The sequence below is a fragment of the Agelaius phoeniceus genome, chromosome 2, assembly GCF_051311805.1.
Source record: "Agelaius phoeniceus isolate bAgePho1 chromosome 2, bAgePho1.hap1, whole genome shotgun sequence".
Lineage (NCBI taxonomy): Eukaryota > Metazoa > Chordata > Aves > Passeriformes > Icteridae > Agelaius > Agelaius phoeniceus.
This window is the reverse complement of record NC_135266.1, coordinates 89,891,761-89,917,723: the sequence shown is the minus strand read 5'-3', so window position 1 is coordinate 89,917,723 and position 25,963 is coordinate 89,891,761. Positions and strand designations below refer to the sequence as shown.

General features: G+C 48.0%; 3 protein-coding genes across 7 annotated transcripts; 1 reads left to right on the top strand and 2 right to left on the bottom strand.

Moving 5' to 3' along the window:
• Positions 1-976: 976 nt before the first annotated feature.
• C1S (complement C1s) lies at positions 977-9,585 on the top strand. 2 transcript variants are annotated; one of them, XM_054654858.2, is made up of 12 exons: positions 977-1,176; positions 1,621-1,685; positions 2,104-2,308; positions 3,445-3,622; positions 3,858-3,983; positions 4,646-4,845; positions 5,071-5,224; positions 5,456-5,571; positions 5,803-5,881; positions 6,107-6,244; positions 6,718-6,792; positions 8,332-9,585. In XM_054654858.2, exons 2-12 carry the CDS (start codon positions 1,681-1,683, stop codon positions 9,123-9,125), a joined length of 2,070 nt encoding a protein of 689 aa, XP_054510833.2. In that variant the 5' UTR covers positions 977-1,176; positions 1,621-1,680; the 3' UTR covers positions 9,126-9,585. The 2 variants fall into 2 exon arrangements, with proteins under 2 accessions (XP_054510833.2, XP_077030311.1); XM_077174196.1 differs by having other exon boundaries at positions 1,608-1,685.
• A 2,038-nt stretch (positions 9,586-11,623) lies between these two features.
• Positions 11,624-20,314, bottom strand: C1R (complement C1r). 3 transcript variants are annotated; one of them, XM_077174194.1, is made up of 11 exons: positions 20,241-20,314; positions 17,905-18,139; positions 17,478-17,670; positions 17,153-17,296; positions 16,832-17,028; positions 16,203-16,350; positions 16,006-16,127; positions 15,345-15,423; positions 14,818-14,958; positions 13,100-13,174; positions 11,624-12,871 (listed from the first exon to the last, which is right to left on the bottom strand). In XM_077174194.1, exons 1-11 carry the CDS (start codon positions 20,312-20,314, stop codon positions 12,069-12,071), a joined length of 2,211 nt encoding a protein of 736 aa, XP_077030309.1. In that variant the 3' UTR covers positions 11,624-12,068. The 3 variants fall into 3 exon arrangements, with proteins under 3 accessions (XP_077030309.1, XP_077030307.1, XP_054510370.2); XM_077174192.1 differs by lacking the exon at positions 20,241-20,314 and adding an exon at positions 18,811-19,391; XM_054654395.2 differs by lacking the exon at positions 20,241-20,314 and having other exon boundaries at positions 17,905-18,768.
• Positions 19,538-25,962, bottom strand: RBP5 (retinol binding protein 5). 2 transcript variants are annotated; one of them, XM_054627999.2, is made up of 5 exons: positions 25,929-25,962; positions 25,175-25,463; positions 24,734-24,912; positions 24,159-24,260; positions 19,538-23,805 (listed from the first exon to the last, which is right to left on the bottom strand). In XM_054627999.2, exons 2-5 carry the CDS (start codon positions 25,245-25,247, stop codon positions 23,752-23,754), a joined length of 408 nt encoding a protein of 135 aa, XP_054483974.1. In that variant the 5' UTR covers positions 25,248-25,463; positions 25,929-25,962; the 3' UTR covers positions 19,538-23,751. The 2 variants fall into 2 exon arrangements, with proteins under 2 accessions (XP_054483974.1, XP_077030310.1); XM_077174195.1 differs by lacking the exon at positions 25,175-25,463 and having other exon boundaries at positions 25,929-25,949.
• Position 25,963: the final 1 nt, after the last annotated feature.

Genomic DNA, 25,963 nt, shown 5'->3' with positions numbered 1-25,963 from the left:
AAACAGACTAGGCATGTTCTTCCAGCAAAGCCTTTATCCTGACTACAATGAAGTTAGTTATGATTCATCTGGAGGTGTTTCTCTCCCTTGACATTAAAAAGGACTCTTTCAGATAGGCTGTGCTAATGCACTTTGTCTATGGCCTGTTGAAACTTGAAGCACTTTTTTCCCTGTCTAAAACGAGCTCTGGAGTGTGCTGTGCTGGCTGTAAAGGGTAGAGGCTGTAATGGTATTTTAGATTTTCATTTATAGTCCAGTCCCTGTGCAGCTGGTTTGTGAGGAGGAGGGGGTTTCTAGAGTCTTAGTGACAGATATTTTAGCTTGTATTTTGGCCTTGGCTTGTGGGCACTGCCTGGGCTAAGGGTCCTACCTGGAGTAAGTCTTTGTACTCCTTTCTGCAAGGGTCTTAGATCTAACTTGCTGCAGGGCTAAGTCTGAGGAACATGAACATGATGAACATGCTTTTTCTTACATGAAGCTTACTTGGAAAATAAAAATGTGTTCCTAGAAAATAAAAGTGTGTCCCCATACTGTACCCAGAAAAACCATGTGTCCTTCTGCTGGTAGCCTCAGAGAGGCACAACATTGAATAGGCCACTATTTTTTCTTTGTTTTTTTCCCTAAAAAGGGGTCTCTGAAGCATCTGATGAGGAGCAGTGGCAGCATCCCTGTGGCCATCAGGTTGCAGTAAGACTGAGCTCCACCAAGGTGGCCTCTGGACATGATGATCAAACAGGGTTTTCTGTGCAGAAACATTGGACTCTCCCTTTTCTACACCCTTTGGATGTTGTTCCCAACTGTAAAAAGGGAGGGGAACGAAGAGGAGAGGGAAGGCAGTCGAAAACTCTATTCCCCTCCCTTTTCCCCAAAGTCATCTGATTTCCCGAAAATACAGCCAGACTGGTGCACCCCCTACGGCAACTTCAGCCAACAGGATTGTGCAAGTCTTTCTGGAATTCCCCTTCCGGCCGAGAGCTTTCAAAGCCAGCATCTCACGCTAGAGGGAAGGCTGGGAAGCCGCATCCCACAGATAGAGGGTGCTGCGATATTGAGAATTAGAGCTCCCTTCCCAAAACTCAGCTTTGGGTGCGTTTGGAGGAGGGTGTGCACAGGAAGAAAAAAAAGAGAAAGAAAAGAGAAGAGACAAGGAAACCAGACGTGAACTATGGAGAAAAGGTAAATTTTGCACTCACTATAATTGAGAGAGGAGGATATTCCCCAGTGTAGTTGTCTGACAGCTAGAAGAGTGAGGACAAGGTGCTTCCCAACCCCAGGGTCATAGCATGATTTTTGAGGTGCTGGGAAGAATGGACTGGGTACTCCTGGGGGATGTGTTCTCTGTCTTAATTTGCTGTGCACCAGTGTGGTGTCTGGATTCACTGGTGGTCACAATGGGAGAGCACTGGTGAGTATCAAGACAGAGATTTTGTCCTTATGGATCTCAGCCTCCCTTCTTGATGCTTGGGTTTGCTCTGTGCAGGAAGGGCCAGAGATATAAACTTGCTTTTCAGGCAAAACCTTGACCTAGTCTCTCCAGGGTCGGGGTTTAGGGTTTTCAACCTGCTTAGCAGACATGCAGACATACAGGCAACATTAACCAATCATAGTTTTTTTTCCCAGAGCATAACTCCAAAGTCCAATTCCTGAAGGTTTTCAGAAAGGAAGAACTGCTTTTCCAAGATGTGGTGAGTTATTAAATCTCAAGGTTTATTAGTAATTGTATTCTATAAATCATCTATTTGCCCTGTAAGACTCTACTGATTTTCAAATTGGAATGTATCTATAGCCCAAATAGCCTCCAGAACAGGGCAATGAGTAAGGAAGAGCACTTCTGATCCCTGTGTTCAGCTCCTGCAGCTTTACCAGCTCCTACAGAGGCTGAGACAAGCAGAGAGCATGACTGAGGTTGTACTCCTGTGTGAAAAGCTGCAGGAGAAGGACAAGCCCCATACAGCCACAGCCACAGCACTGACCTTTGAAACTCAGGAGCCAGGAGCTCTGCTGCATGCCATGTGCAGCCAAAGTCTGGCTGTTCCCTGGGGCTGTGCACACATGAAAATGGAGAACACTGCTGCCATGTCACCTTCCCTTCTCTTTCCTCAGGTCCCTAATCTTCTTCTGTCTCCCTGTCTGGGCTGAGGCAGCCTCTATGTATGGAGAGATCTTGTCACCCAATTATCCTCAGGCATATCCCAATTATGCCAACGAAACCTGGCACATCCGGGTCCCTTTGGGATTTGGTATTCACCTCTATTTCACACATCTGGATCTTGAACCATCACAGGACTGTGAATATGACTTTGTGAAGGTACTGTCTGTGTCCTTGAGTGAGAAAAAGACAAGAAGGCAGCTTAGAGCACAGAACAGCAAAGCTGTGCACAAAGCTCAGAGCTGGGAGAGGAGTTATGCACAGCCTTCCTGTTCTGAGCTCCAAGAAGTCCAAATGACTGGTTATGTCTCCACTAGCAGTCATGAAATCAGCTCAAGTTTGCTTTATAACCATGTGAGTGTTGGCTGGCAACTGAGTGTCCCATTTATGCCTCCCATCCCATGTTTCTCCATATTCCTAGGAAAAGTGTTTTTAGCCATCACTGACACATCTCTGTGTGGCAGTGCATATTCCTTGCCATTGAAGTGTCGGTGTAAAAAGACCATTTTCTTAGGGCAATAGTTGTCTGTGCCTGAAATTATCTGGAATTAATCAATGAGTGGATGCAGATGATTTATTGCAAACAGAAATCGATGAGTGGACAGAGATGATTTATTGCAAACAGAAATTGATTGGAAAGGATGAAGGTTAAAAACAATCCATCTGTGTAGGCACATGGTCACTCAGATAAAGTGCTGTGGTCCCTTGCACCACAGTTTTTTTATGATCTATGCACCACAGATTTCTTAGAGCCAGCTCTGCTCTATGTTGTCCCACAAGGCACAAAAGATCAAGCATTTCTACACAAACAGACAGAAACACGACCATCCTGTCCTGCCATAGCTCTGTGTGAATAGGGGCAGTAAGGTCAAGTGCAGCACCAGGACACCTTTGAGGAGGACCAAGGTGGGACAGAAGGATGAGTGTGCTCTGTAGTAACCTGTGTCCTTTTGCAGCAAACCAATGAGCCTGTTAGGCTGCTTTGTGGACTGTCATGGTTGGTTTTACTGCTTTGAAATACTATTTTGGTGATTTTTTTTTTTTTTGGACAAATGGGCCTGAAGAAGAGATGTCAACAGCAAACACTGTGGATTAATTTGTATCTGAGAAATTAAGGCAGGTATTTCACTGGGAAGACAGTAGGATGTTCATCAAGTGTCTTATGAACATAATGAAACTGGCTGTCCAGGGGCTCCACTTGGCTGCACCTGAGCACCTAAAAGCTGAAAGACTCAAGTGCTGGTAATTCCAGATGTTGCAGTAGTGAGGTGAGGTGTCTCTGAATTCTTCTGCAGATCCTGTCTGGTGGCTATGTCGAAGGCGTGCTTTGTGGGCAGAAGAAACCTCCTGCCCCTGGCTCCAGGATTGTGGAGGAATTTCGTGTCCCTTACAACAGCCTCACTATGAGATTCCAATCAGACTTTTCCAATGAGGAGCGTTTCACTGGTTTTGCTGCCTACTACGTGGCAGTGGGTAAGGTTAAAACAGCCTCCTCTGAATCTCTGCAGTGTCCAGGCTGGGAGGAAAGATGACAAGAAGGGTTTTTCTTACAGAAATGCCTTATTTAAAGAGATTCCAGCAGACAGAGCTGCATTCCAGTATGGCCAGTGTAAATACTTTTCCTTGTTGTCCACTAGTGTTTGCTTCAATATCTCCTTCCCTCAGGGCCCTCTCCTAATTTGGCTGATTCATTTTTTCATACTTGCAGACTTGGATGAGTGCATGGATTTTGTGGATGAACCCTGCAGTCATTACTGTAATAATTATATTGGAGGTTACTTCTGCAGCTGTCCACCAGATTATTTCCTCTATGAAGATAACAAAACTTGTGGAGGTAAGAGATGTGCATGACCTGTGATCAACAGCAAGAATTCATTTAAGCCAAGTGAGATATTGTACTCGGAAGACTTTTTCAACCTTCTTAGCCATTTGTGACAGGTATATTTTGGGAGAAAAAACCCATCCCAGTGCAAATCTGAACTGCAGTAGACAGTGGTTTGAAGAATTTCTATTAACATATTCTTAACAATTCTATTTCTATTTCTGTGTCAAGAGAATTAAGAAACTACTGAACGACCTTCTTTAAAGACTATGATGGAAAACCTTCTTAGCATACTGCTATCTGTGAATCTTTAAATCTCTGACAAAACAGGGAAGTTCCATAAGGACAAAAAAATCACCAAGGGCCTGCTTGGCTTGAACCAAAAAGTTGCAAGATCACAAACAGTGCATGTTGAAAGGAGTGTAATATGAGAACCTGAGAATGAGGAAAGGAAGCCTAAATCTTTGGTGGAGAGTAAAAAGGAATTAAAGTCCCTGGCTAACTGGATAGACAGTGGCCCTGGCTTCAGTTTCTGGGGAAGATGCAATGTTGTGCCATGGTTATTGCAGGTAGCTGGGCAAACTGGGAATGTGGTAGAAGAGGGAGAGCTTGTCAGGTGCACGGACAGACCATTTCCTTTCTGAATCCTACTCATGTTCTTTCCTCAATCCTAGTGAACTGCAGTGGGAATGTCTTCACTGAGCCAACAGGGGAGATTTCCAGCCCCAACTATCCCAGCCAGTACCCGGAGAACTCTCGCTGTGACTACCGAGTGGCTCTGAGCCCGGGCTACTCCGTGGTGCTGACCATTCGCAGCGGTGACTTCGACGTGGAGCCCGCCGACTCCAACGGGATCTGCCACGACAGCCTAACTGTAGGTGTGCAGCTCAGGGAGCTTAGGGGTCAGGGTGCTCTGAGTCTCCCATCCATCTCCTCATGTTTAGAAAAGACTTTGGTACTGCTTAACTTTATTTTCAGTTGTGTTGTCTTTTGGAGTTTGTGGGAATACATTTGAATATGTATGCATTGAGTGTGTGTTTTAATTGCTCTCTCAATACATTTGGCATTTCTCATTTATTCTTGTTTGGTATTTTCCCAGATTGTCTCTGGAAAACAGCATTTCGGTCCCTATTGTGGCAACAAATTCCCAGGTCCTTCTGAAATCAAAACCAGGAGCAACATTCTTGACATAATCTTCCAGACAGACCAGGGCATACAACACAGAGGCTGGAAAATACGCTACTATGGGGACCGTGAGTAAATGCTTGGGAATGTGTTCCCTCTGCTGATGAGTTAGGGACAGGGTTTGTCCCAGGTCACATTGGTGCACAACAGCATGTTAACATGTTCACAGCTGCTGGTACTGAGTAGGGGTATGCCTGCTTACTGGGGGAAAAACATCACTGGGGAGAAAGAGCTTGGGAGCTGGAAGGAGAGTGAATCTTGAACCAGTTCATCACTGATTTCCACCTATCTTTTCAAAGCTGTAACCTGTCCCATGAGTGTCATCTCCAACTCTGTTCTTGACCCAAAGAAGGACAGGTATATCTTAAAGGACATTGTGAAGGTGACCTGTGTGGAAGGCTACGAAATTGTGACAGTAAGTGAAATAAAGAAGCATATGTCCCCTCTGGCCTGCTCAGCAACACCTGGAGGCCATTACCATCACGGGTCCTGAGTACTTTTGGGAGCCCAAAGTTTTCAACACAGCAGTAGTAAGAGGAATCCTCTTCCAGCCACTGCAGCCTTTTGAGGCCCCTCCACTGGAGCACCTGTGTCAGATGTATTTCATGTCCAGAGACTTACATGGATCATATGTTTTATTTCCTAGCAACGAGATAGCATCACAAGTTTCCTCTCCAGCTGTGAGGAAAATGGTGAATGGAGCAACTCCCACCTGAGCTGTGTTCGTAAGTGACCTGTGTCTGTATTGTGGGAAGGGAATTGGAATGAGTGTTTAGGATCTAGATCCACTGTATCTCCAGATTAGGAGGATGCTAAATGGACAGAGGAAGTGAGCTCCCATGACTGTACAGGGACTAGAGAAGCTGAGTGGTTCCCTGTCATGCAAAATAACCACACTGTTGAGTGAGAGTGCTCCTTTGATTGTATTTGATCCTTTTTGTTCTCTACAGCTGTGAACTGTGGTGATCCCCCTCATGTTGACAATGCCCAAGCCTCATACATCTCTGAACTCCAGGAGCCTCTGTACACAGCTGCTGTCCGCTATGAGTGTGAGGCGCCCTACTACACCCTGGAAAACGAAGGGCATGGTGAGCATTGCCTCTGCTGCACAGTCATATTCCTTGGGTTAAAGGCCCAGAAAGTGCTTCTGGCACAGCCATGGGGCTGGGATTTTGTGCTATCAGGTCAAGACTGGTGTGGGGTTACAGGCAATAGTTTAGTGTTGCGTCTGTGTTTAATGAACTCTAACAATGCCTGGGCTGTTGACCTTAAATTCATTAGAAGTCTTCTCTCTGTTTGTCTTGTGAGTGAACCATGCAGGTTTTTGTCACATGTAACACAAAGTTCTGGTGGAAAAGTAAAGGACTCAAGAAATCTGTTAAATGAGTTTCTCCCAAAAAGGGATAGAAGCACCCTGGTAGGGAGATAACAGCAATGTTTACCAAGCTGTGCTTGCTTTGGAAATAAGAAGGTAGATGTATCATATACAGTAGTGCTGTTTACCCTGTGTTTATCTTGACTGCGTCCTTATGGAATTCTTTTTCCTCTCGTGTTTTCCAAGCCATATATCGGTGCTCAGCCAGTGGAGAATGGATCAATGAAGAGATGGGAACAAAGCTACCAAAATGTGTCCCAGGTACTACCAAATACTGTATGTGCATGCAGCATATGAAGAACACTGCTTCTTTCATCTCTGTATTTTCTTTTCTTAACTTCCCGCTGATAGAGAGAATTTTAAACCCCATGTACTGCTCAGTTTACCCTCGTAGAGGAGGCAGCATGACTTGCCCTAGCTGTACATGATGCCTGTTCACTCCTTCAAAACCCCAGATCCTCACTGGCAAAGTACAAGATCCAGGTGGAGGAGATTCAACTCTCTTAAAAGTCCAGTCACAGCTTAGACAGTGGTTTGGATTATACAAGTACACAGTAAGAAAGACAAACTGAAAGATAAAGCTCAGGGAATTTACTACCCAAGAGGAGGCTACAAAGAATATGAAGCCAAATTCTTCTCAGTGGGACACAGCAATAAAAGGCAATGACAGGTTCAGGTTGCAACAAAGGAAATTCTGATTGTATCTGAGGAAAAATGCTCCCCCAGAGCACTGGAACTGCTGTCCAGAGAGGCTGGCTAATCACTACCCTGGGAGATGAGCAGAAGTTCCCTGTCAAAGCCCCTGGGTAACCTGGCTTTGGAGTTAGGAGGCAGGGGGGAGGGCAGTTAGGGAAGAATAGGTTGAGCTAAAGGCACTGAGAAGTACCTTCCAGCATAAACTTTCCCATGATTATGTGAAATTCTTTAACAAATTCTGCTTCATGCAAATTAGAAGCTATCTGCTGGCTATAGTCCCTTAATCTCTGATTTTCTAACTAAGAATTCAATGCAAGCAAGACAGTGTGATAAGAAATCAGTTTCCTAGCAATGTCAGAATGACCAGTCTTATTTATGTCCTTATTATTAACATTCTGCAAAATGTTACTAAGCATTTTGCTCAAAAAAGCATGGAGCATCTTTTCACTCAGAAGACCCACAGATAAGATCCCCTACTGCTTAAGATTTTACATACTTATAGAATGGAGAGGCAAAATGGTAAAACATCAGTGACAAACCTGAGCTCTTAACCTGAGGCTATCTGGAGTCCACAAAAAACAAAAACAAAACAAACAAAAAAAGGCAACAAAAAAACACCACCACCAAGAAAAAAACAACAACAAAAAACCCCAACCAAACCAAACCAAAAAGATATATATTTAAAGAGCAGTGTCATATTTGTAAGAAATCAAGCAAGTATTTTTTCAAAGATTTCATCTGAAGAGCATAATTCAGCAAAGGAAAAATGCCAACTAGAAGGTGAATAAATTGTGAGCTTTGACATACCTAACACTGTCAGGGTGACAGCTGCTTTCCAGAAAACTGAATTTGAGAATGAGCATTTTAAATCTAAATTGAGTGTTGATGGTATTTTTTCTAGAATTTTCTTCGATTTCTCTGTAAATACTAATTGCAAGCTCTGTGGCAAAAAATATTAACATGGTTACTCACATTCAAAAGTTATTTAGAGGACACAGGAAGGAGGGGACTGTGGGCTTTTCAGCAGTACTAAAGAACCCCCAGTTTGTAACTGCTAATTCTCCCATCTTGTCTTTCTCCCATCTTTCTTTCTTTTCTTTCCAGTCTGTGGGGTGCCTAGCAATCCCATCCAAGACACAGGGAGGATTTTCGGAGGCACCCGTGCAGAAAAGGGGAACTTTCCGTGGCAGGTGTATTTCAATAACCCCAGAGCAAGTGGAGTGCTCATCTCTGACAGATGGGTGATGACTGCAGCGCACGTGCTGGAGGGGTATGACAAGCCCACCATGTATGCTGGGGTAATCAATGTTCGTAGAGATTTCCTGACACAGGAAGCTGAAAAGCTTATCCCAGAAGCTTCATTCATCCATCCCGGTTGGAAGGAGGAGCCTGCAGAAAGCAGGGTCGATTTTGATAATGATATTGCGCTGCTGAAGCTCAGGGCTCCTGTGAAGATGGGTCCAGACATCTCACCCATCTGCCTTCCTGGTAAATCACCTGAATATGAGCTGGAAGAAGGGACTCTGGGCTACATTGCTGGATGGGGCCGGAAAGAGAAAGGAAAGCTCCCTGCTGATCTTATGAAGGCCCAGATTCCCGTGGTGAACATGGACAAGTGCCGGTCTGTGAAACCAGACGGCTTTGATGACTCCGTGGTTTACGTATTCACGGACAATATGATCTGTGCTGGCGGTGGCAAGGACAGCTGCCAGGGGGACAGTGGCGGAGCCTATGCCATCCAGGACCCTCTGAATGCCACCCGGTACTATGTGGCGGGGCTCATCTCCTGGGGGCCAAAGTGTGGCACCTTTGGCCTTTACACCAAGGTGGTGCGGTACCTGGACTGGATCACAGAGACCATGCACCAGCACGAGGGCGAGGAAGCCTGGCAGAAATAGCTGCTGGTCCTCTCAGCACCGCCACCCTTTCCAAATGTGAGGGCTGCGTGTCTGGGCTGGCTGTGACACTGTGCACTCTGTGTATCCTGTGGGCAATATGTAACACATTGTAACTCATCCTGCCTAGGCTGAGCGGAGAGCCAGGGGTGTGGACCTGTTTCTCCCACTGTCATCATGTCTGGGAAGGGAAATTCTCCTTCTTCCACTCATAGTAGCGTAAAAGGAAGACATTATTCTGAATAAAAGAGTCTTCTTCTGCTTCCTTTCATTTTTTTCTATCCTATTTTTTCCCACTTGGAAAAGACCTAGCTGTGCCCATTGAAACCTGACAGGGAGGTTTCAATGAAGACGAGAGAGAATAATGGTTGGTTCCCATGGAAGGTTCAGAGCCTGGTTTCTGATTTATGTATTTCCTGACTTGTTCAGAATATCTAACAGCATTAAAGAATGTCCAAACTGCCTTTTGTGCAGTGTGCTATTGTGTCTGTAATGCCTTTCTTCTTCTCAATCTAGACCCGGTTCTCCTTGAAACTCCCTAAATCAAATGTCTAATCATATTCTGACACTGCTAGCTTTCATCAAGCTGGAACTTGTAGTACCTCACTCTCTACCAGTCTTTATAAAATTCTTCTGAGATGGTTTCATCTCACTCATCAACCATTACCAGCAATGAGGACATCAGACTTCTGAATTAAGCTGCAGAGAACAGACATTCAAAAGAATTTCATTCACCTGTCCTCAGGCTTTTTTTTTTTTATTATTTTGAGTTAGAAAATAAATAAAGCTTGATTTTTCTCCCAGAACACTACCTTCTCTTGATTTAGTGAAGGAATATTATCTGACATGTGTTAGAGGTATTTTCTGCTCTGAAAAGTCCTATATCATTCACAGACACTTTCTACTGAGATGATCAGGGAACTGGTACAGATGGCATACACTGAAAGACCGGGTTTGTTCAGCTTGAAGAGGAGTAAGCTAAGAGGGGGTATCTAACTGCTGTATTCAGATACTTTAATTTCCAGCTGGGCTTTTTCCTAGTATGTGGGTCAGCACTGGAAAGGTGCCACAACAGACTGTCCCCAGATCTCAACAATTTTTCCCTGAAGCTCTGAAGTTAGCCTCACTGTCAGCAGTGGATTGGACAGAGACATCTTCTTCCCTATAAACCTAAGTTTATATAGGAGTTTAAGAAATGGTGAGGAGGATGTGTTCAGCTCTTGGGAGATTTCACATGGAATCCTGCACTCAGCTGAAGTGTCCTGGACTGCCAAGCAAATTGTATTCTATTTGCCATCTGTTTGGCAGTTGTCTTCTCTTAAATGGGCAGTTTTCCTTATCTCTTCCACACCCAATCCTCTCTCAGGGGAGACATCTGCTGATAACAGGCTACTGAATGTCACTGCATGACTGATAAGAACTATAGCATCCCATTGTGAGATGCTCTGCACGGAGGGAGGAGCCCAGCATTCCTACCCAGATATAATCTGGAGATTCTGGAACATCTGCATGGCTTCTCCACTGGATTTCTGAGAAGAACAGCTGCCTCTTCCACTGGATCTTCAGAGGAAGACTACACCCTTTCTACAGGATCCCTGCTCCAACAGAACCACACCTGACACTGCAGGAGGACTGCAGCCACAATTCCAATTGGACTGCTACCAACACCCTGACCCACAGCGTGTCAGGTTGTGCTCTGACTCTGTTAGTGTTGTTTTAGTTTACTGCATTGTTTATTTTATCTTTTTATTTTCTTCCCTAGTAAAGAACTGTTATTCTGCTCCTATATTTTTTGCCTGAGAGCTCCTAAATTTAAAATTTTATAGCAACTCGGAGGGATGGGGTTTACATTTTCCATTTTAGGGGAGGCTCCTGCCTTCCTTAGCAGACACCTGTCTTTTGAAACCAAGACATGAAGTACCTTCAGTTTTGTGTAACAAGCAAAACATTATTGGATTGTTGGACTAGTAACCAAGTATCTTATATCTTGTTTCTCTCAGTGACTCATAAGAACACAGTAGGGCATTTTGCAGTAGAAAAAGTAGTTAAGAAGACAGCTTCAGAGAATACCCACAACACAAGAGAGGTTGGCTTTTCTCTGAGTGAGCATCATTTTAGAGCTGCTGTCCTGAAGCTAAAGCTTTATTTCATATGGTATAAGGAAAAAAAATCCATCCTCAACTTCTGATCAATAAAGTTTCCTGAGCTCCCTTATCCATGAGATTGGTTGTTGCCTTCCCTGTTTTTGGAATGTGGCATCACACAGGCAAGTTATTTTTGCCTCCCTTGAAGCCACCTGGGATTTCAGGCCATGTAATCTAGTGATAGTTTTGGGACAGATAAGCAGCTGCCATATGCCATTGCAGAACTGGAAACACTTTAGTGGTAGGTAAGGCAATCCCTATACAAAGTCCAAAAGTCCAGGTCAATCTTACACAAAAGTTGCTTTCAGTGCTGAAAAGTATTCAGTTGTTAAAAAAATAGACAAAAAACATGAAACACCTGGTTTATCCAGCAAGTATTTTAATATTCATAGACTCTCACTGATGCCAATGGGCTTATGCACACTGGCAGAAACCATCCTTCTAGGAAGTCTTCTCCCCTGCAACCTTCCCACAAAAGAGAGTACAAAAGTAGACTGCAGTAGTCTCATGATATCATCAGCATTTCAAACCATAACATATTTGCTGTCATGAGATTTCCTGAGACAATTAAGGCTTCTTCCGGTTATATGATTTGTATGAGCCAGAACATCCACAAAGGCATCTCCCAGGCTGCCAATGCTACAACCAAACAGTATGGCAGCTTTCAGAAGGGCTCATGATGAAGGTTACATGTTTTGTGTGTTCGAAAAGCCTTTGGGACATCATGAAAAGCTTTGGCTATGATTTGCTGTGTCTGGAAATTGATATGCTAGTGGTGCTTCAGGTAGTAGGACAGCAACATCTAGGGCCTGTCCTCCTTTACTATCCCATTGATCCAGTCCAGATAGTTGAGGATCTTGGTGTAGAAGCCGTAGCCCGTGCCACAGCCGATTCCCCATGAAACTATGCCGGTAGCCACCCAGCGACCACTTTCCCTGTCCAACACCGTGAAGACGCTCCCACTATCCCCCTGGCAGGTATCCTTCTTGCCTTCCAGGAAGCCCGCACAGAACATGTTCTCAGAGAAAACCATTGGCATACCTTTCTTATTACTGTCTAGCCAACTCTGACACTTCTCTTGAGCCACTGCTGGTAGGCTCACGTACTTCAAACTGCTTGAGATGCGGTTTTTGTCCACACCAAAGCCGCTCACATAGCCCATGTGCCCATGCGCATAGAACGAGGTGTTGGTGGCATCTGGGAGACAAATAGGCAGCAGTGTAGGGCCCAGAGTTACTGGGTTTTTCAGCTCCAGCAGGGCTATGTCCCCGTTGAAGTTGTGCTCATCTTTAGGGTTGAAATCCGGGTGGATAAAGATCCTACGCACAGGGTGGTTACCCATCTTGTGGAGCTCATCTACATTGGTGTGGCCGAGGAAAATGTCAGCCTCCTCTGCCAGCTGCTCCAGGCTCACATTGTTCTGTACTCCTCCTTTGGGGAAGATTGTGTGGGCAGCAGTCAGGATCCAGCGATCGCCCAGGAGGGCACCACCCCCTCGTCCATTGATGCTAGTCAGAGCCTGCCAAGGAAAATTGCCTCTCCTTGCTGCTTTGCCACCCAAGATCCGCTGGACTTCAACAACGGGATGGACTGGCTTCCCACACACTGCGGAGAAACACAAGATCATGACACCTACCCTCTGTTGTCCTGGCTTTTCTCTCTCTTTCCTTGCCATCACTGTTTGATTTCACTTAATTTGGCTTTCTGGACAGTTTTACCTTTTCCCTCCCAGATACCGCTATCCTCAGCCCCCTCCCTGCATGCTGTCCCAGTTTAGTACCAATTGTAAGCGTGAGTCAGAAAATACCAGACGAAGTCAGAGTTTTTACTGACCTGGCAAGCAGGATGGAATTCTCTTCTGGCCATCTTGATCCAGCCAGGTTCCCTCAGGAGAACAGGTGAATCTTTCTGTAGGATGAGAGGGATGGGAGTGAGACCCAGGCCTGCAGGCATGGGGTGAGAAAACGGAATGGAATGGAATAGAATAGAATAGAATAGAATAGAATAGAATAGAATAGAATAGAATAGAATAGAATAGAATATTTTCAAGAGGTTCCTCAGTCCTTCCATCCCAAAGCACTCTTTCCTGGGAAAAGCTGCCTGTGGTAGAGTGTGAGATGTTTCTGTCTGTACATCTTGGAGTGGCACCTCAGTTCCAGGGGAGCAGTAAAACTCAGGCACTGTAGAAGAAAAGGTTGAAGGGCCATCTGCGTGAAGTCTTATCTTCACTGAGTTCACAGGTGTACAGAGCACTGTTTGACCTTATTTAGCCCAAAGAAGAGAGAGAAGTAGTAAAAGCATGGATTTTAGATTCAAACTTCTGGTGTCGGTAGTTCGCAGAGAGTAGGACAAGGTGGTTTGTCCCAGAAATGGGAGTCAGGTACTGTACATGATAAGTACCTATTTCTGAGCCTAAGTTGCAGGTCAGCTAAACTTCACATGTCACCTCTCAACACAAACTCCACTACCTCCAACACTCTTGCTTTTCTTAGAAAGTTTGTGGTGGTGACTAAAAATAATTTTTGTACAATTTATCTTAACGCTGAAGTAACTGCTTCTAAGAAAGTGTTTGCTGTTCTCTTTCAAAATTGATTAAATTAGGATGACTCCCCACCAGAATTTGGCTGCAGCTGATATTTGCTTGCTCCTGATTTTTCTTCTGATGAGACTGATCTCTGAATCTATATGAAGGAGTTAAACTCAGATGCAATAATAATCAAATTGAACATTAGTACCAACTTAAAGAACTCTTTAGTAGCATGTCACCTCTTTCCAGCACGCAGCACAACTATGTATCTATGCTGGTAACTGTATCCAGGAACTGATTCAGATTAATCTTTTTTTTTTCATTGTGGAGGCTAAATGAGCAGCCAAGGCAAGGAAATAATGAACTCCTTATGCTGTTCTTGGAATTAAAGGTCCTGCGTCATCAAGCAATGTCTCAGGTGTAAAAAGAAGGCATGTGAATGGTTTGGAATGATGACTTAATTTTTATGAGGTGCTGCATTAAAATAGATTTTTCTGCAAGTATGTTATTTAAGTCTTAGATATCTCTGCAGCTGAACGAAGATTTCAGATATTCCAAAGAGCTAAACAGCACTGCACGGGAGTGGAGTGTATGTTTATTTATTTGCCTCTGTAGCAACTCAGACTGATGCAGTGAGTTTTGTGAATTTTGGTCATTCCCAGACACCATGCCTCAAATTTCAGTGAAAGAATGAAATCCACCAGAAAAGAAGGAAATTCACTAGGGAAAAAAAAAAAAAAGAAAAAAGGATCACAACTCTAGCTGAGAGACTATGACCTTTGGCAAAAGTTAAGGGGAGCATGGAAGAGGGATATGATGGGCTCTGTGAATGAAGCAGGGTGGGAATAGGCTGAGACAAGAAGAAGACTCCAGAGATGCTGCAGGGTCAAGAAAAGACTGGAGAGTCTTCACAGGAGGCAAGCATGAGCCCTAAGGCTGGAGAGAAGAGCCAGTTCTAATTAGAAACGTGAGAGGGCTTTCCAGGCACAGGTCTCCGTGGTGTCCATGTGGGATTAGGACTCACCGCCGCCCGTCCCGGTGACGATGTGATAATAGGGCTCATGGCACCGGTATGAGATCACCGACTGGTACTCATTGTTTGCAGGCTCCTTAAGGTAGCTGAATGCACCATTGGTCAGGTTTTTGGGGCTGCCACAGTTCACAACTACAACAGAGGGAAAAAAAGAAAACATGAATCAAGGCAGACTGACTGCAAGTATGGGCATTGGGGCCAGGATGTGAAGGACCAGTTAGGACAGTGGTCAAAGAGAGGTTCTCCCTAAAGAAATCCCAGATTAGGATCTTTTGCTTTTAGATATTGCAATATCATAGTAATTTCGAAGTGATACTTAGGCATTTTTGTAAGGGAGGAAAAACATTTGAATTTTTGCAAGCAGAAAAATGTGAATCAATGGTGGACCTTCTTAGGTCCTTTCAGACAGCACATCCATGAGGCTATGGACTAAGTGAGTCAGAGAGGCTGAATTTCCCACATTCCTGGAGGAGGAAAGCCACAGCAGGGAATGTCATTCCCGTTCTCAGATCACTCACCTTCACAGCGGGGCATGGGTTGATGCCATGTGCCATCAGCCTCGCAGACAGCCGTGAAGGACACCAGCTTTTTGTCACCCTACATGGGAGAGAAAAACATCTGTTGGTTGCACAGACCCCTAATTCCTTCCCCACATTTAAATATTATTCTGTGTGCCCATCTTTTCACTCCTGTCCAATATTTGCCCCACTGCAGCCTGTTCCAGTTGCTGTCTCCTCTTTTCCCTCTATCCTATATTTGCCACAGGCTACACATTCTTCATAGCAGGCCAAGATACCGGCAGCCAGCACCTATAAACCCACAATGAGTCAGAGGTGCTACCCAGCCCTGGCAATAGGATGGCAAGGGAGGCAGGTAGCACCTTCTGCTTTCATCTTCTGGTTTCATATCCTTCCAAAGAGGTGTTGTCTACCTTGTCTAACTTTTCCTGAGATCTTTGTCTTTAGTCTTCTACCAGGGCTTCATGAAAGAGTAATTGCATAAGGAAGAGAGCTGGGAAAAGAGAAACCACTGGAAGAAAGCTGAGAGAAGCAAAGAAGAAACAAAAATTACAAGAGGTTGCCATGAGTGAAATCTCCAGAGGAAGTTCAACCAAAGGTGAAAGGCACAAACTGAAGACAAAACAGAATATGGCTGAAGGGAGTGGAGAAGGGATCTCACCTCCATCAGGTTATACCCAGTCTTGCAGCTGACAACAACATAGTCCTGAAATTGGTACACAGGCTGCAGGTCTCTGATGATGGTGAACTGATCCCGTGGGACAGGCTGTGGGCACCGTATTTCTGTGAGACAGTGGGACAGATTAGGCTGGGATTAGTCAGTAGGCTGTAGTAGCCTCTGGGGGAGAAATCTCTTACTCTCTGAGGTGTAGTGGATCTTCCAGCCACGGCTGAACCCTGAGTCATCGGTGAGGAAGAGTATATCCACCTCATTGCTGTTGGTTTCAATGATGCCAGGTGGTTCCCTGCCACAGAATTCACCAATCTCTCTCCCTCGGGCTTGGATCTGATGAGGAAAACATGTATCACAGGGATAGAAACAGAAACACACATGCCTTTCTGCCTCAGTATGCCTGTTTCAACCCAGAGCAAATTTACCAGAGTGCCTGTGATGGTGAATAGGGCTGGTTGTCAGACCCATCTTTGCTGATGCCTTCACTGACAGAACTACAGATTGACCCAGCACAAGCTCTGCTTCTCCCTTATCTGGGAATCAGAGCTATCAGTCCCTGAGATTAAATCAAAGGTAAATTAACCTGGAAGAAGGATGGGTTTTTTTCCTTCACTCACAGGGGCCTATGACCCAGAGCCTCTGACCTTAGGACAGTGGTAATTAAATGCAGTGAGGGAGAGACAGTGCTGGGGCATTCATGCTGGAGCATTCTGCTTGTGCTGATCCCATATTTCTCATCTTAATAGTAGTGTCCCCATGACTCCTGTCCAGGTCTGGCAGCAGGGTTGGGAGGAGAATTTGCTAATCTCAGTACCTTGAGCTGGTCATAAGGACAGTGGACTTGCTGGTGATCATCAATCTCAAAGGGTTCCAAGAACCTGAGGGTGATGGACAGGCCCTTCTGCAGACGGATGCTGTAGTTACACTGGAGGAATTCGGGGTAGGGCTGCGGGTACTCGGGGCTGCTCAGGTACCCAGACGCCTCCGTGAACAACTCACTGCTGCACTCCACTGTGAAGAGGAGGAAAGGACAGGTCACATCGTGGGGCTGTGCCTTCTGCAGCCCTGCCATCTGCTTCCTAAGTCACTTCTCCCAACCCTCCTGCTCCTCTGATCTTTGAAACTTTCTCTTTACCTTTGCAGGAGTGCTGGTCACTCTGGAGCTGGTAGCCAATACGGCAAGAACAGAAGTAGCCACCCACATAGTTGTGACAGAAGTGCTGGCATTGAGGCCTTTCATAGTTCTCGGCAGCATTGTTAGGATCACATTCATCCAGATCTGAAGACACAGGAAGTAAAGGGGCAAGGGGAAGAAAGTGTTAAACCTCCTTGCTCTACACTGATATTACTTAGAGATCTATATCCTTGTCTGAAGCTTCTCTATTTGCCTGGCAAGGAGGGAAATTGGTTGGAGCCACACAGGCTTTTCCTTCTGCATGCTGAGGGTATTTCCTACTCACCCACAGCTCTGTAGGATGCCAGGAAGCCCCTGTAGGGAATCACTGTGCCGTTGTCTTCATTGGAGAAGTCAGAGTGAAATTTCAGGTGCATCTTTCTCCCCTTAGATACAAACTCCTTTCTTCCTGGGTGATTGCCTGTGGTTGACCCAAGCTGGCCACAATATCTGCCCAAATCCTTCTTGTCTGCTTTGATCTGTCAAAGTTAAGGTGAAATCAGAGCAGCCTCATAAGATTGAGCCTGCTCCATGCGCTGATATTACCCAACCATGAGCTGTCAGTGCTTGCTCCTCCCATTTCTATCTTTAACTCCTTCCCTTTCCTTGTGGGAAGCATCAGAGGAGGCCTGGTGGATGAAGAGCCATTGCACGTGGTGGCCCCTGGGCTGCCATCTCCAGGCACCCCCTGGCCCAGGGGTCTGTGCACATACCTTAACATAGTCATAGAAGCAGGACTCAGATGGCTCCAGGTCAAAATATTTGAAGGTCAGCTTCACCACGTAGCCTTTTGGGACCTGGATATCCCAGATGCTGATGTTATTGTTGGGATATGGCTTGGGATAATTGGGGGATCTGATCTCCCCAAAAAGGGGAGAACCTCTTGGGACCGGACTGGAACCGATCACTCCAAAAAAGAGGAAGGCCCATGGGAGACAAGGAACGTGCCTGTGAACATGACAAATAAACGATGACATTGCACAAAATTAGGTCATTCAAAATCAGGGGAGACTTCTCAACTGATTTGTGCACTGTCCAGAGGAATGCAAACACAGGAAGCCTAGTTGCTTGGATCACTCAGGAACAAGAGGGGCAGCTGAAATGAAGACACCAGCACTAACAAGGCTCCAGCAAGCCACTGTACTAGCCTCTACAGAGAAATTCATTAACCCAGGAAGCAGCGTGGAGGAGCATGGGTGAATTCCCTGAGTAAGGTCTGCATGTCCCCAGAAGCTGTAGGGCTGATTCTTATAGAACCAGGAAAAGTTTGGTCCCCCTTGACCCCGGGCCAGTGAGTTGTTTTGGGTGATCACTAGTTCAGGATCCTTGGCCAGGATCTGAAGAGCTCAAGTTCCGTTTGCTGTGGAGCAATCCTGCCAGTGTCTCCTGGGCAGCCCTCTAGCCACTCATGCCTCCAAAAGTTGGCGCTCACATTTTTTATCTCTCATTCTGCGCATCTCCCCCCTTGCCCTCTGAGTTCCTCCGGAACAAGCTCACTGCCCAGCGAAGCACCTTAGTCCCGTTGTCCTATTCTCCTCCCTGGAAAGGTCTGAGCCCCACGACCCCCACCCTCCCCCAGGGCTGTGCCGGCGCGTCCCCCTCCCCAGAGCCCGACTCACATCTCCGTGCGCTCGCCCCTGCCCGTGCAGCCCGGCGGAGCTCGGAGCGGCGGCCGGCGGGGAGCCGGGGCGGGCGGGACGGGGGGAGGAGGAGGAGGAGGGAGCAAGGGTGGCAGGAGCGGGGAATAGAAAGCAAGACTGCGAACAGTCTGGCACCGGACCAGGTCGGTCCCAGCGCCGGCTCTGCTGCCCTCTGCTGCCGAGAGCCCCGGGACCGGGGGGGACACGGGCGAGCACGGAGCCGGGGGTGCCCCGGCCGGGCCACGCAGAGCCGAGAGACCTCTTCTGGCCCAGGAGGCAGGAAAACGATTGCCTGAGACCCCTCCGAGGGCTTGGTCTGCAATCCAGAAGCTCTTCCGAGTTTGTTCCCACCGAAAATGTCCTCCTAGGAAGTCCCCCCAGTCCCCCCGGGGTGTTTTCTGGTTTAGAAAGATCAGAAAATTTATAGTCTTCACAAGTTAATTCAAACTTTAAAAAATCAAGCTGAAATGAAGCTGTCAAAAAAGATAAGTTTTCTCAATTCTGATCTGCTGAAGAGCACTTCTGAGATTCCTGGGGGGTGGGAACTGGGATCATCTTCAAGAAAAGCAAGAAGCTTCAGGCACTTGAGTTAAAAAGATATTAAGAAAAATGAAAGTCTACAGAATTAAAGGCATTCTGAGAACAAATCCCTTTTCAAGGACCCCTCTTGATGTTTCTTCTGCAAGCATTTTTAGGAGAACCAAGATAGATAGATAAGGCACTCTATTTAATGGGGAAATGAGAAAATATAGCAACTTGAAAACCCCTTTCAGGTTTTTAACAACATAGTGCCCAAGACATGTATTTATGTCCCAGTTTTATGAAGTTTAAAATTTCTTGGCTTTCAGGCTTTGGTGGAAGAGATAAAACACCATTTTAGTGTTTTTCCTTGGAATTATGAGTGGCTTCAGAGAGGTTAGGAAGTGTCTTGCATTGAAATCAGAGGAAGTAATTCACAGCCACAAAAACATGTTGAATGAAGATGAAAATAGTGTTAAAAAGAATGAAGAAAGCAGCCTTGGGATATTTATGGAAGTGTACCAGAGAACCCGTTCATCAAACATATTTGAATTATTATCCCAAAAAGATGACATAAACACATAATTAATGCCACAGTTATAATACCATATGGCCCCACATATCAGATTTAAGATTAAACAGGGGGCATTATCCTAGTACTTCCTGATGTCCTCTGCACGATGAACACACTTGGGGAGGCTCACTGCTGTGCTGTGCCATGCTGGAGTGGTTTCTTACTCAGAAACCACACCTGGAAAGTAGTGGGAAGAGTGGGAAGAGTGTTCCCTGGGAAAGCACGGACAGACAGACAGCCCTGGGGATCCTTTGTAAGTAAGTCGATAATTTCCCTGTCTCCTTGACAAGCAATCTGCTATCCAGGGGCCACTTACTGGGAGTGCCCCGTGACACTTTCAAAGCACATCTCCCATGTCTTCAACGCCTTCTCCCGTCCCGATAGCATCATCTGGGAAAACAGGAGACGACTTCAGCAGGTGAAGCAGGGGTGGCTGGCTGGGGACACAGCCAGCCCGAGCAGCCCACCCCTAACACACATCCCAGAGACCGCCTGGCTGGGACAGCACAGCGGCACCCTCCGGGCAGCTCCAGTGCTCCCGCTGCTGGCCTTCCCCTTCAGGTGCTCCGGGCGATCCTCTTCCTCCTGTTAGGCTGGGGCCAAGAAATAGCATGGTTTTTCCTTGGAAGGACACATGTGCCCATCTTTGCTTAGGGGCAGAATTCCTGCAGGACCACGGAACATATGTAGGACCACAGAATGCTAAAACTAGCCCCTCTTTGCTGCCTGCTGGCCTCAGCTGCATTACAAGTGGTCTGGACAATAAATTCAGGCAATATCAGAGCAAAGTAAAAAAAACTGTAGATCTTCAGCATGGTCAAAGATGCCAACATCCTCTTATGGAGCAAGAACCCTGCTTTGAATACAGTGTCTTGCAGGAGGTCGTTGGAAAGAAATCTGCTTTACAGACTCAGAAACCATGAAAATATCTTCTGGCATGTGGACTAGATCCTCTTGTCCACAGTGAAGAAGGAGCTGGATACTTTATCCTCAAGCCTGAGTCAAGGAGGACAGAGAATTACCTCTGTTTGGTCTCTTACAGCTGTACCACCTACCCTACAGCACAGCAGGGCTGCAGATCCAGGCTCACCTATAAACACTGAGATGCTTCCCCAGGGCACTCTACCTTCAACCTTGTTGGTTTGACTACCCAAAGTACCCAAAGGCTTGGCTGGAGCCCTCTGGGGACACTGCCATTGGGCTTGGCCTTCACACAGTCAGGCCTGTGCTGTCCACTGGCTCAGCACTCTTTCAGACAAATCATGATGCTTCTGCAGCTCTGGCTGGTAGGGAGAGGATGATCAAAACCAAAAGAAGATTCAGGACTCAATCAGTGGGTCTTTCCCCTGATATGAGATGGTGAGCAGCAGCAACAGCACGTTGGAAGCCTGTTTCTGTGTCTTCTAAATCAAGGAGCAGAACCAAACGTGTACCCTGAGGGGTACACAGTTCTGCAGCACCAGCCACTCACCAATATTACACCTCCTCCCACCTATGTCCTCCCAATATCACAACTTTCCCCTGCTTTACAATGGCACCCTCACTTCCCATAGCCTCATGTCTCAGCAATGCAGTGCTGTGGGGTAAAGTCACCATCTGCCTTAGGCATCACACCGTTCATGAGTATGAAAGGAAAACTGGATTATTAATGCTGGTAGTTACTACCTGAAGGCCTAGAATATGTTGCAGTACTAACCCCTATGATTATCATTAGTGTGGGGACCACATCAAGTGAGTAATGACTCTTATCTGTGGTTCTGGCCCAATCAGATGATTCCTGAAGAAGAGCGGCTGTCATGGATACATGATGGCTGGCAACGAGTCAGAAGCAATCTACTTGGCCTATCACCTCACAGGCTTACAGGAAAATTACACGGATGGCAGAAAAGTCTGGCTAATCACCTGAAAGCAATAGTGTCTGCCATCCAACCAGAATGTAGGCTCAGAAGAGGAGAGTTTGCACCAGCTTGTGGTGCAGGGCCTGGAATGAGTGGATTAGTTGTTGATCATGCAGTCTGGAAGACAGCAGCCTGGACATGGTGAGGTGGGCTCGATGCTGGGCGTTCTTATGGCATGGAAGAGTGCAAAGAGGGCAGCAGTGGAACCAGCTCCAGCTGCTGTCTGCCTTCTGCAGCTTCATGATACAACAAAGGTCACGTAGATGTTCCCTATGGTAGAAGGAGTGATAGAAGGGCTGAGCAGATGTGCTGGATGGCCTGGCTCTGACTGCTCACTGGCTTTGATTGTGGCACTCAAATTGTGGATTGTGGATACTGACAGGGTGCTCCTGCCTCATATGTCCTGAGATACAACAATAAAGAGTCAGAGGTTGACACTGTAGGCACAGCTGCAGCTCCCCGAGCCTTTGCCTATCACATGTTCTGAAGTAATGCTTTTCTCATGGCACTCATCTTTGCAGTTTCCTGAAAAGAAGCTCTCCAGAAAACACTGTTTTTAAATGATTGCTGGCAGAAAAAATAAAGGGCTTATATTTGAAAAATTTGCCAATCTGTTGGCTCTTTGTGGTGTCAGTAGTTGCACATTTTTGTGTACCCTGCCTTTCAACCTTCTGTTGGGGGCAACCACAAGCATTTTTCAGGAATAACTGCCTGTGGACTTGTGCCCATCCCATCAGGTGTCATAATTAAAGAACAGCTCTCTTTGTGGCATGGGTCTGGCTGTTCAGGGGACCTCACCTCCTCTGGTTCTGCACCTTGGTCTCCGACTGCAGATAGCTGTGAGCCAGTGGAGCTACAATGGTTGTGAGGAGACTCCACCAAGAATGCCAGAAGGAATGCTGGGACTAGAGGTGGTCACTGTGGTTTCTTACCCCATAAAGAGATCCTGACCCTTCCTCACCCATGAGACCTTCTCAGGAAGGCAGTGAACATGGGGCTGATTACTCCAGCCAGCCCTCCCCCTTCACACCACCACATGAGAATCCTAGACTCTGAAGGACAAGTTCTGATCCTACCCATCATGCTTGAGGACCCCAAGAAGCTGTGGCTGCCCCATCCCTGGAAGTGCTCAAGGTCAGGTTGGATGAGGCTTTAAGCCACGTGATCTAAGTGAAATGTCACAGAATCACAGAATCACTTGGGTTGGAAAAGACCTCCAAGATCATCAAATCCAACCTTTGACCGATCATCAACCTTTTGAAAGAGACCATGGCAGCAAGGGCCACATCCAATCATTTTGTGAACACCTCTGGGTGTTCACCAGAGTGACTCCACCACCTCCTTGAGTAGTCCATTTCAATGCTTGACAATGCTTTCTCTGAAGAAGAATTTCTTCTGAATTCCAGGGGAGGCCTGGAACGAAATGATCTTTAACAACTCAAGCCATTCCATGATTCTATGATCCCACGATCCCGGGAAGAATGCAGCATCCCCAGAGGACCAGAGAAGACGGCAGGTGATGCCTGCAGAAGCAGCCTAAGCTACCCCTGCCCACCCGGGCACCGACCCCTCCAGTTCCGGCGGGCATGGCGGGGTCCGGCCGCGGTGGGAGCGGCGGGAGGAGCGCGGGAGCTGCGGGGCCGGCCCGGCCCCGGGGCAGCCCCCGCCCCGCTCCTCCCCGAGCGCTCTTATTCTGAAAGGAGCCTCCGCGCAGCCGGCGGCCCAGCGCTCCCGCCCCGGCCCATCCCGCTGCCCGCCTCCCGCTCCCGCCGGCCCGGCCCAGCCGTGACCCCCGGCCGCTGCTGGCCGGTGGGCGAGGCTCAAGAAAACACGCTGCTACGGGGGGGCTCGGCTCGATCGGGTCTTGTTTCTTTTTCTTTCTCGCACTGGGGAGCGCGGGTCCCGTCCGGGCATCTCTGCGGGGAGCGCTCACTTCACCTTCTGGAAAACCTGGACGCAGACCTCGTCTTCAGCAGTCATGCGCTGGGAAAGGGGAGGCAAGAGAGGAGTTTAGGTTGGATCCCCTCCTGCCTCTCCCTAGTTCTGCCAACCCTCCCGCTGCTGGCTGGAGCCCTCCCAAAGCCCCTGCGGGTCTGGCTGCAGGGCAGGGAAGGGACATTGCCTTTGTGGAGCTGTTTAACTTTCGAGTTTAACTTTTAAACCCTGGAGGCGGATGTTTGTGTGAAGCGGTGGCTGCCCCCCGCAGAGCCGGGGATGAAGTCTGAGAGAAGGGGGAAGGAAACTGCAGGGCTGGCGCAGAGCCAACAGCACCCACACTGTGTCCCCCCCACTCGCTGTGCTTGGGATTTTGCAAGCTGCACCGGACCCCTCCTCACCAGATGCAGCTGGTCCCCCTCCAACCAGTGCCTCCAGCCGCGGTTCCTCTTCTCTCCGAGCTGCTCGCACACCAGCTGATCGCCCTCCCAGGACACGGTTGTCTGAAGGGAAGGAGAGGGGAAACATGGTCCTGAGACAAGTGGATCGCGGTGATGCATGTTTCCAGAGCTGACACTGGCTGTTCCTCTCCGACACAATGTCAAATGCAGTCCCTGATCTGGTGTCTCTTTAGTGGCTCCTTGGGACAGATGGTCTTTGTTGGAGGTGAATGACCCTCTGGCTTCCAAGTGCAACATCAGAGTTCTGCCAAGTGGCCTGACATTCTATCTTTTCAGGGCTTTGCTCCAGAGGATAATATCCTCCAGATCCCAGAGAACTGGTTTCTGGCTCTTTGCTGCTCATTCTCTTGGCATTGAGTGACTTACTCATAGAACCACTTAGTCCTGGACCTGCAGGGGCATGCTAGCTCTGGGCTTGGTTCTTACCTGGGTATTGAGTCAAAAAGCTGAGCAAGTCCCTGAACTCTTTAGCACACCCCAGTCCCCTGTGAAACTGCACTGCTTGGCTTTCTCACCTGGCACTTGCGTCCATCCACGGGTCCCAGGTCTTCCTCAAACTGGACTCCTAGGTCGAAATCCATAACATAGTCCCGCAGGGAGGTGATGGTGCGGATGACCATGTGATCTCCCGTGTGGATAATCTCTTTGTCCGGCTTCAGTAGGCAGACCAGCTTTCGCAGGACCACGTTGATATCTAGAGGATGAGAAAGAGGGGGAATGTGTGGACGACCCGGGCCCCTCCTCCAGCAGAGCTCCTCCACTCTTAGCCAAGGACCATCAGCCATAGTACCTCTTTTCCTCTCCTACCACAGCGCAAAAGTGATGGTAGGAGACGAAGGACCAGAAGGTTCCCAATTCCCTTCCTCTTTCCCCTTTCCGACTGTTAACTTTTTGGAGATACTAACTTTTTGGGAACTAAAGGGGAGGAGGGAGCGTGATGGGGAGGGGAGCGTTACCTAAAGCCCGCAGGTAATTGTCCATGTTCTCTTGGGAAACGAAGCGGTAATAGCCGGTGAGGTTGGGAGGCATGTCGGGGCAGAGGGACGCGGCGGACGGTGCGGAGGAAAGAGCGCAAGCAGCCGGGCAGCAGCGGAGCCGGGACCAGGCTGGCTCGCCGGGCGGGCCGGTGGCTATCCCGCGGTGCGGAGCGGCCCGGTCCCCGCGCCCCCCGCCGCAGTAAGAGTCCCCGCGCCGGGGGGCGCGGAAAGGGCCGGGACGGCCCCTGCTCCAGCATCTCCGCCTCGCCTGGGCAGGGCGTAGAGACGGTGGGTTACCTCCTCAGCCTCCGCCCTCATCGGGGGCTGCTCGTATTAAACTCTGGACTTCCAACCAGCGGCAAGGAGCCCTCCCTCTCCGGCCCTTCCACACACCGTGGCGCCGGTGGCTGCGAGCTTCGTCGGAGCAGCGCCCCGGCCTGCGCTCCCCACGGTGCGGACACCCCGTCGAGGAGAGGCGGCGGCAGGCTGGCAGCTCCGCCCTGCCCAGCCCGAGCCGGGGCTCCGGGTGCGCTCTGCAGCCCCTCGCCCCCGCATCCCCCCCGATCTCCACGCCCTCCTCGTCCCGGTGTCGAAGCTTCCCCCCTCCCCGGGCAGGCTCCCGCAGCCCTCGCCGCGCTCCGCGGACTGCCTGGCCCGCAGTGGGGAGGCGAGGAGCGGCCGGCTCGCCCCGCTCGCATCCCGATCCCGCATCCCGATCCCGATCCCGCGGCACCTGGCGCGGCGGCCGCGCGCATTGGCTGCGCCCCC

Coding starts and splice junctions, on each gene's coding strand:
- C1S (XM_054654858.2), top strand. Junction 2,309..3,444: donor GTGAATATGACTTTGTGAAG/GTACTGTCTGTG, acceptor ATTCTTCTGCAG/ATCCTGTCTGGTGGCTATGT. Junction 3,984..4,645: donor AGATAACAAAACTTGTGGAG/GTAAGAGATGTG, acceptor CCTCAATCCTAG/TGAACTGCAGTGGGAATGTC.
- C1R (XM_077174194.1), bottom strand. CDS start 20,314: ATGATGCTATCGGGACGGGAGAAGGCGTTGAAGACATGGGAGATGTGC. Junction 17,297..17,477: donor GGCATCCTACAGAGCTGTGG/GTGAGTAGGAAA, acceptor CTGTGTCTTCAG/ATCTGGATGAATGTGATCCT. Junction 14,959..15,344: donor ACCCATGCCCCGCTGTGAAG/GTGAGTGATCTG, acceptor CCTCTGTTGTAG/TTGTGAACTGTGGCAGCCCC.
- RBP5 (XM_054627999.2), bottom strand. CDS start 25,247: ATGCCTCCCAACCTCACCGGCTATTACCGCTTCGTTTCCCAAGAGAAC. Junction 24,913..25,174: donor CAATTACCTGCGGGCTTTAG/GTAACGCTCCCC, acceptor CTCATCCTCTAG/ATATCAACGTGGTCCTGCGA. Junction 23,806..24,158: donor AGGGGGACCAGCTGCATCTG/GTGAGGAGGGGT, acceptor CCCCTTTCCCAG/CGCATGACTGCTGAAGACGA.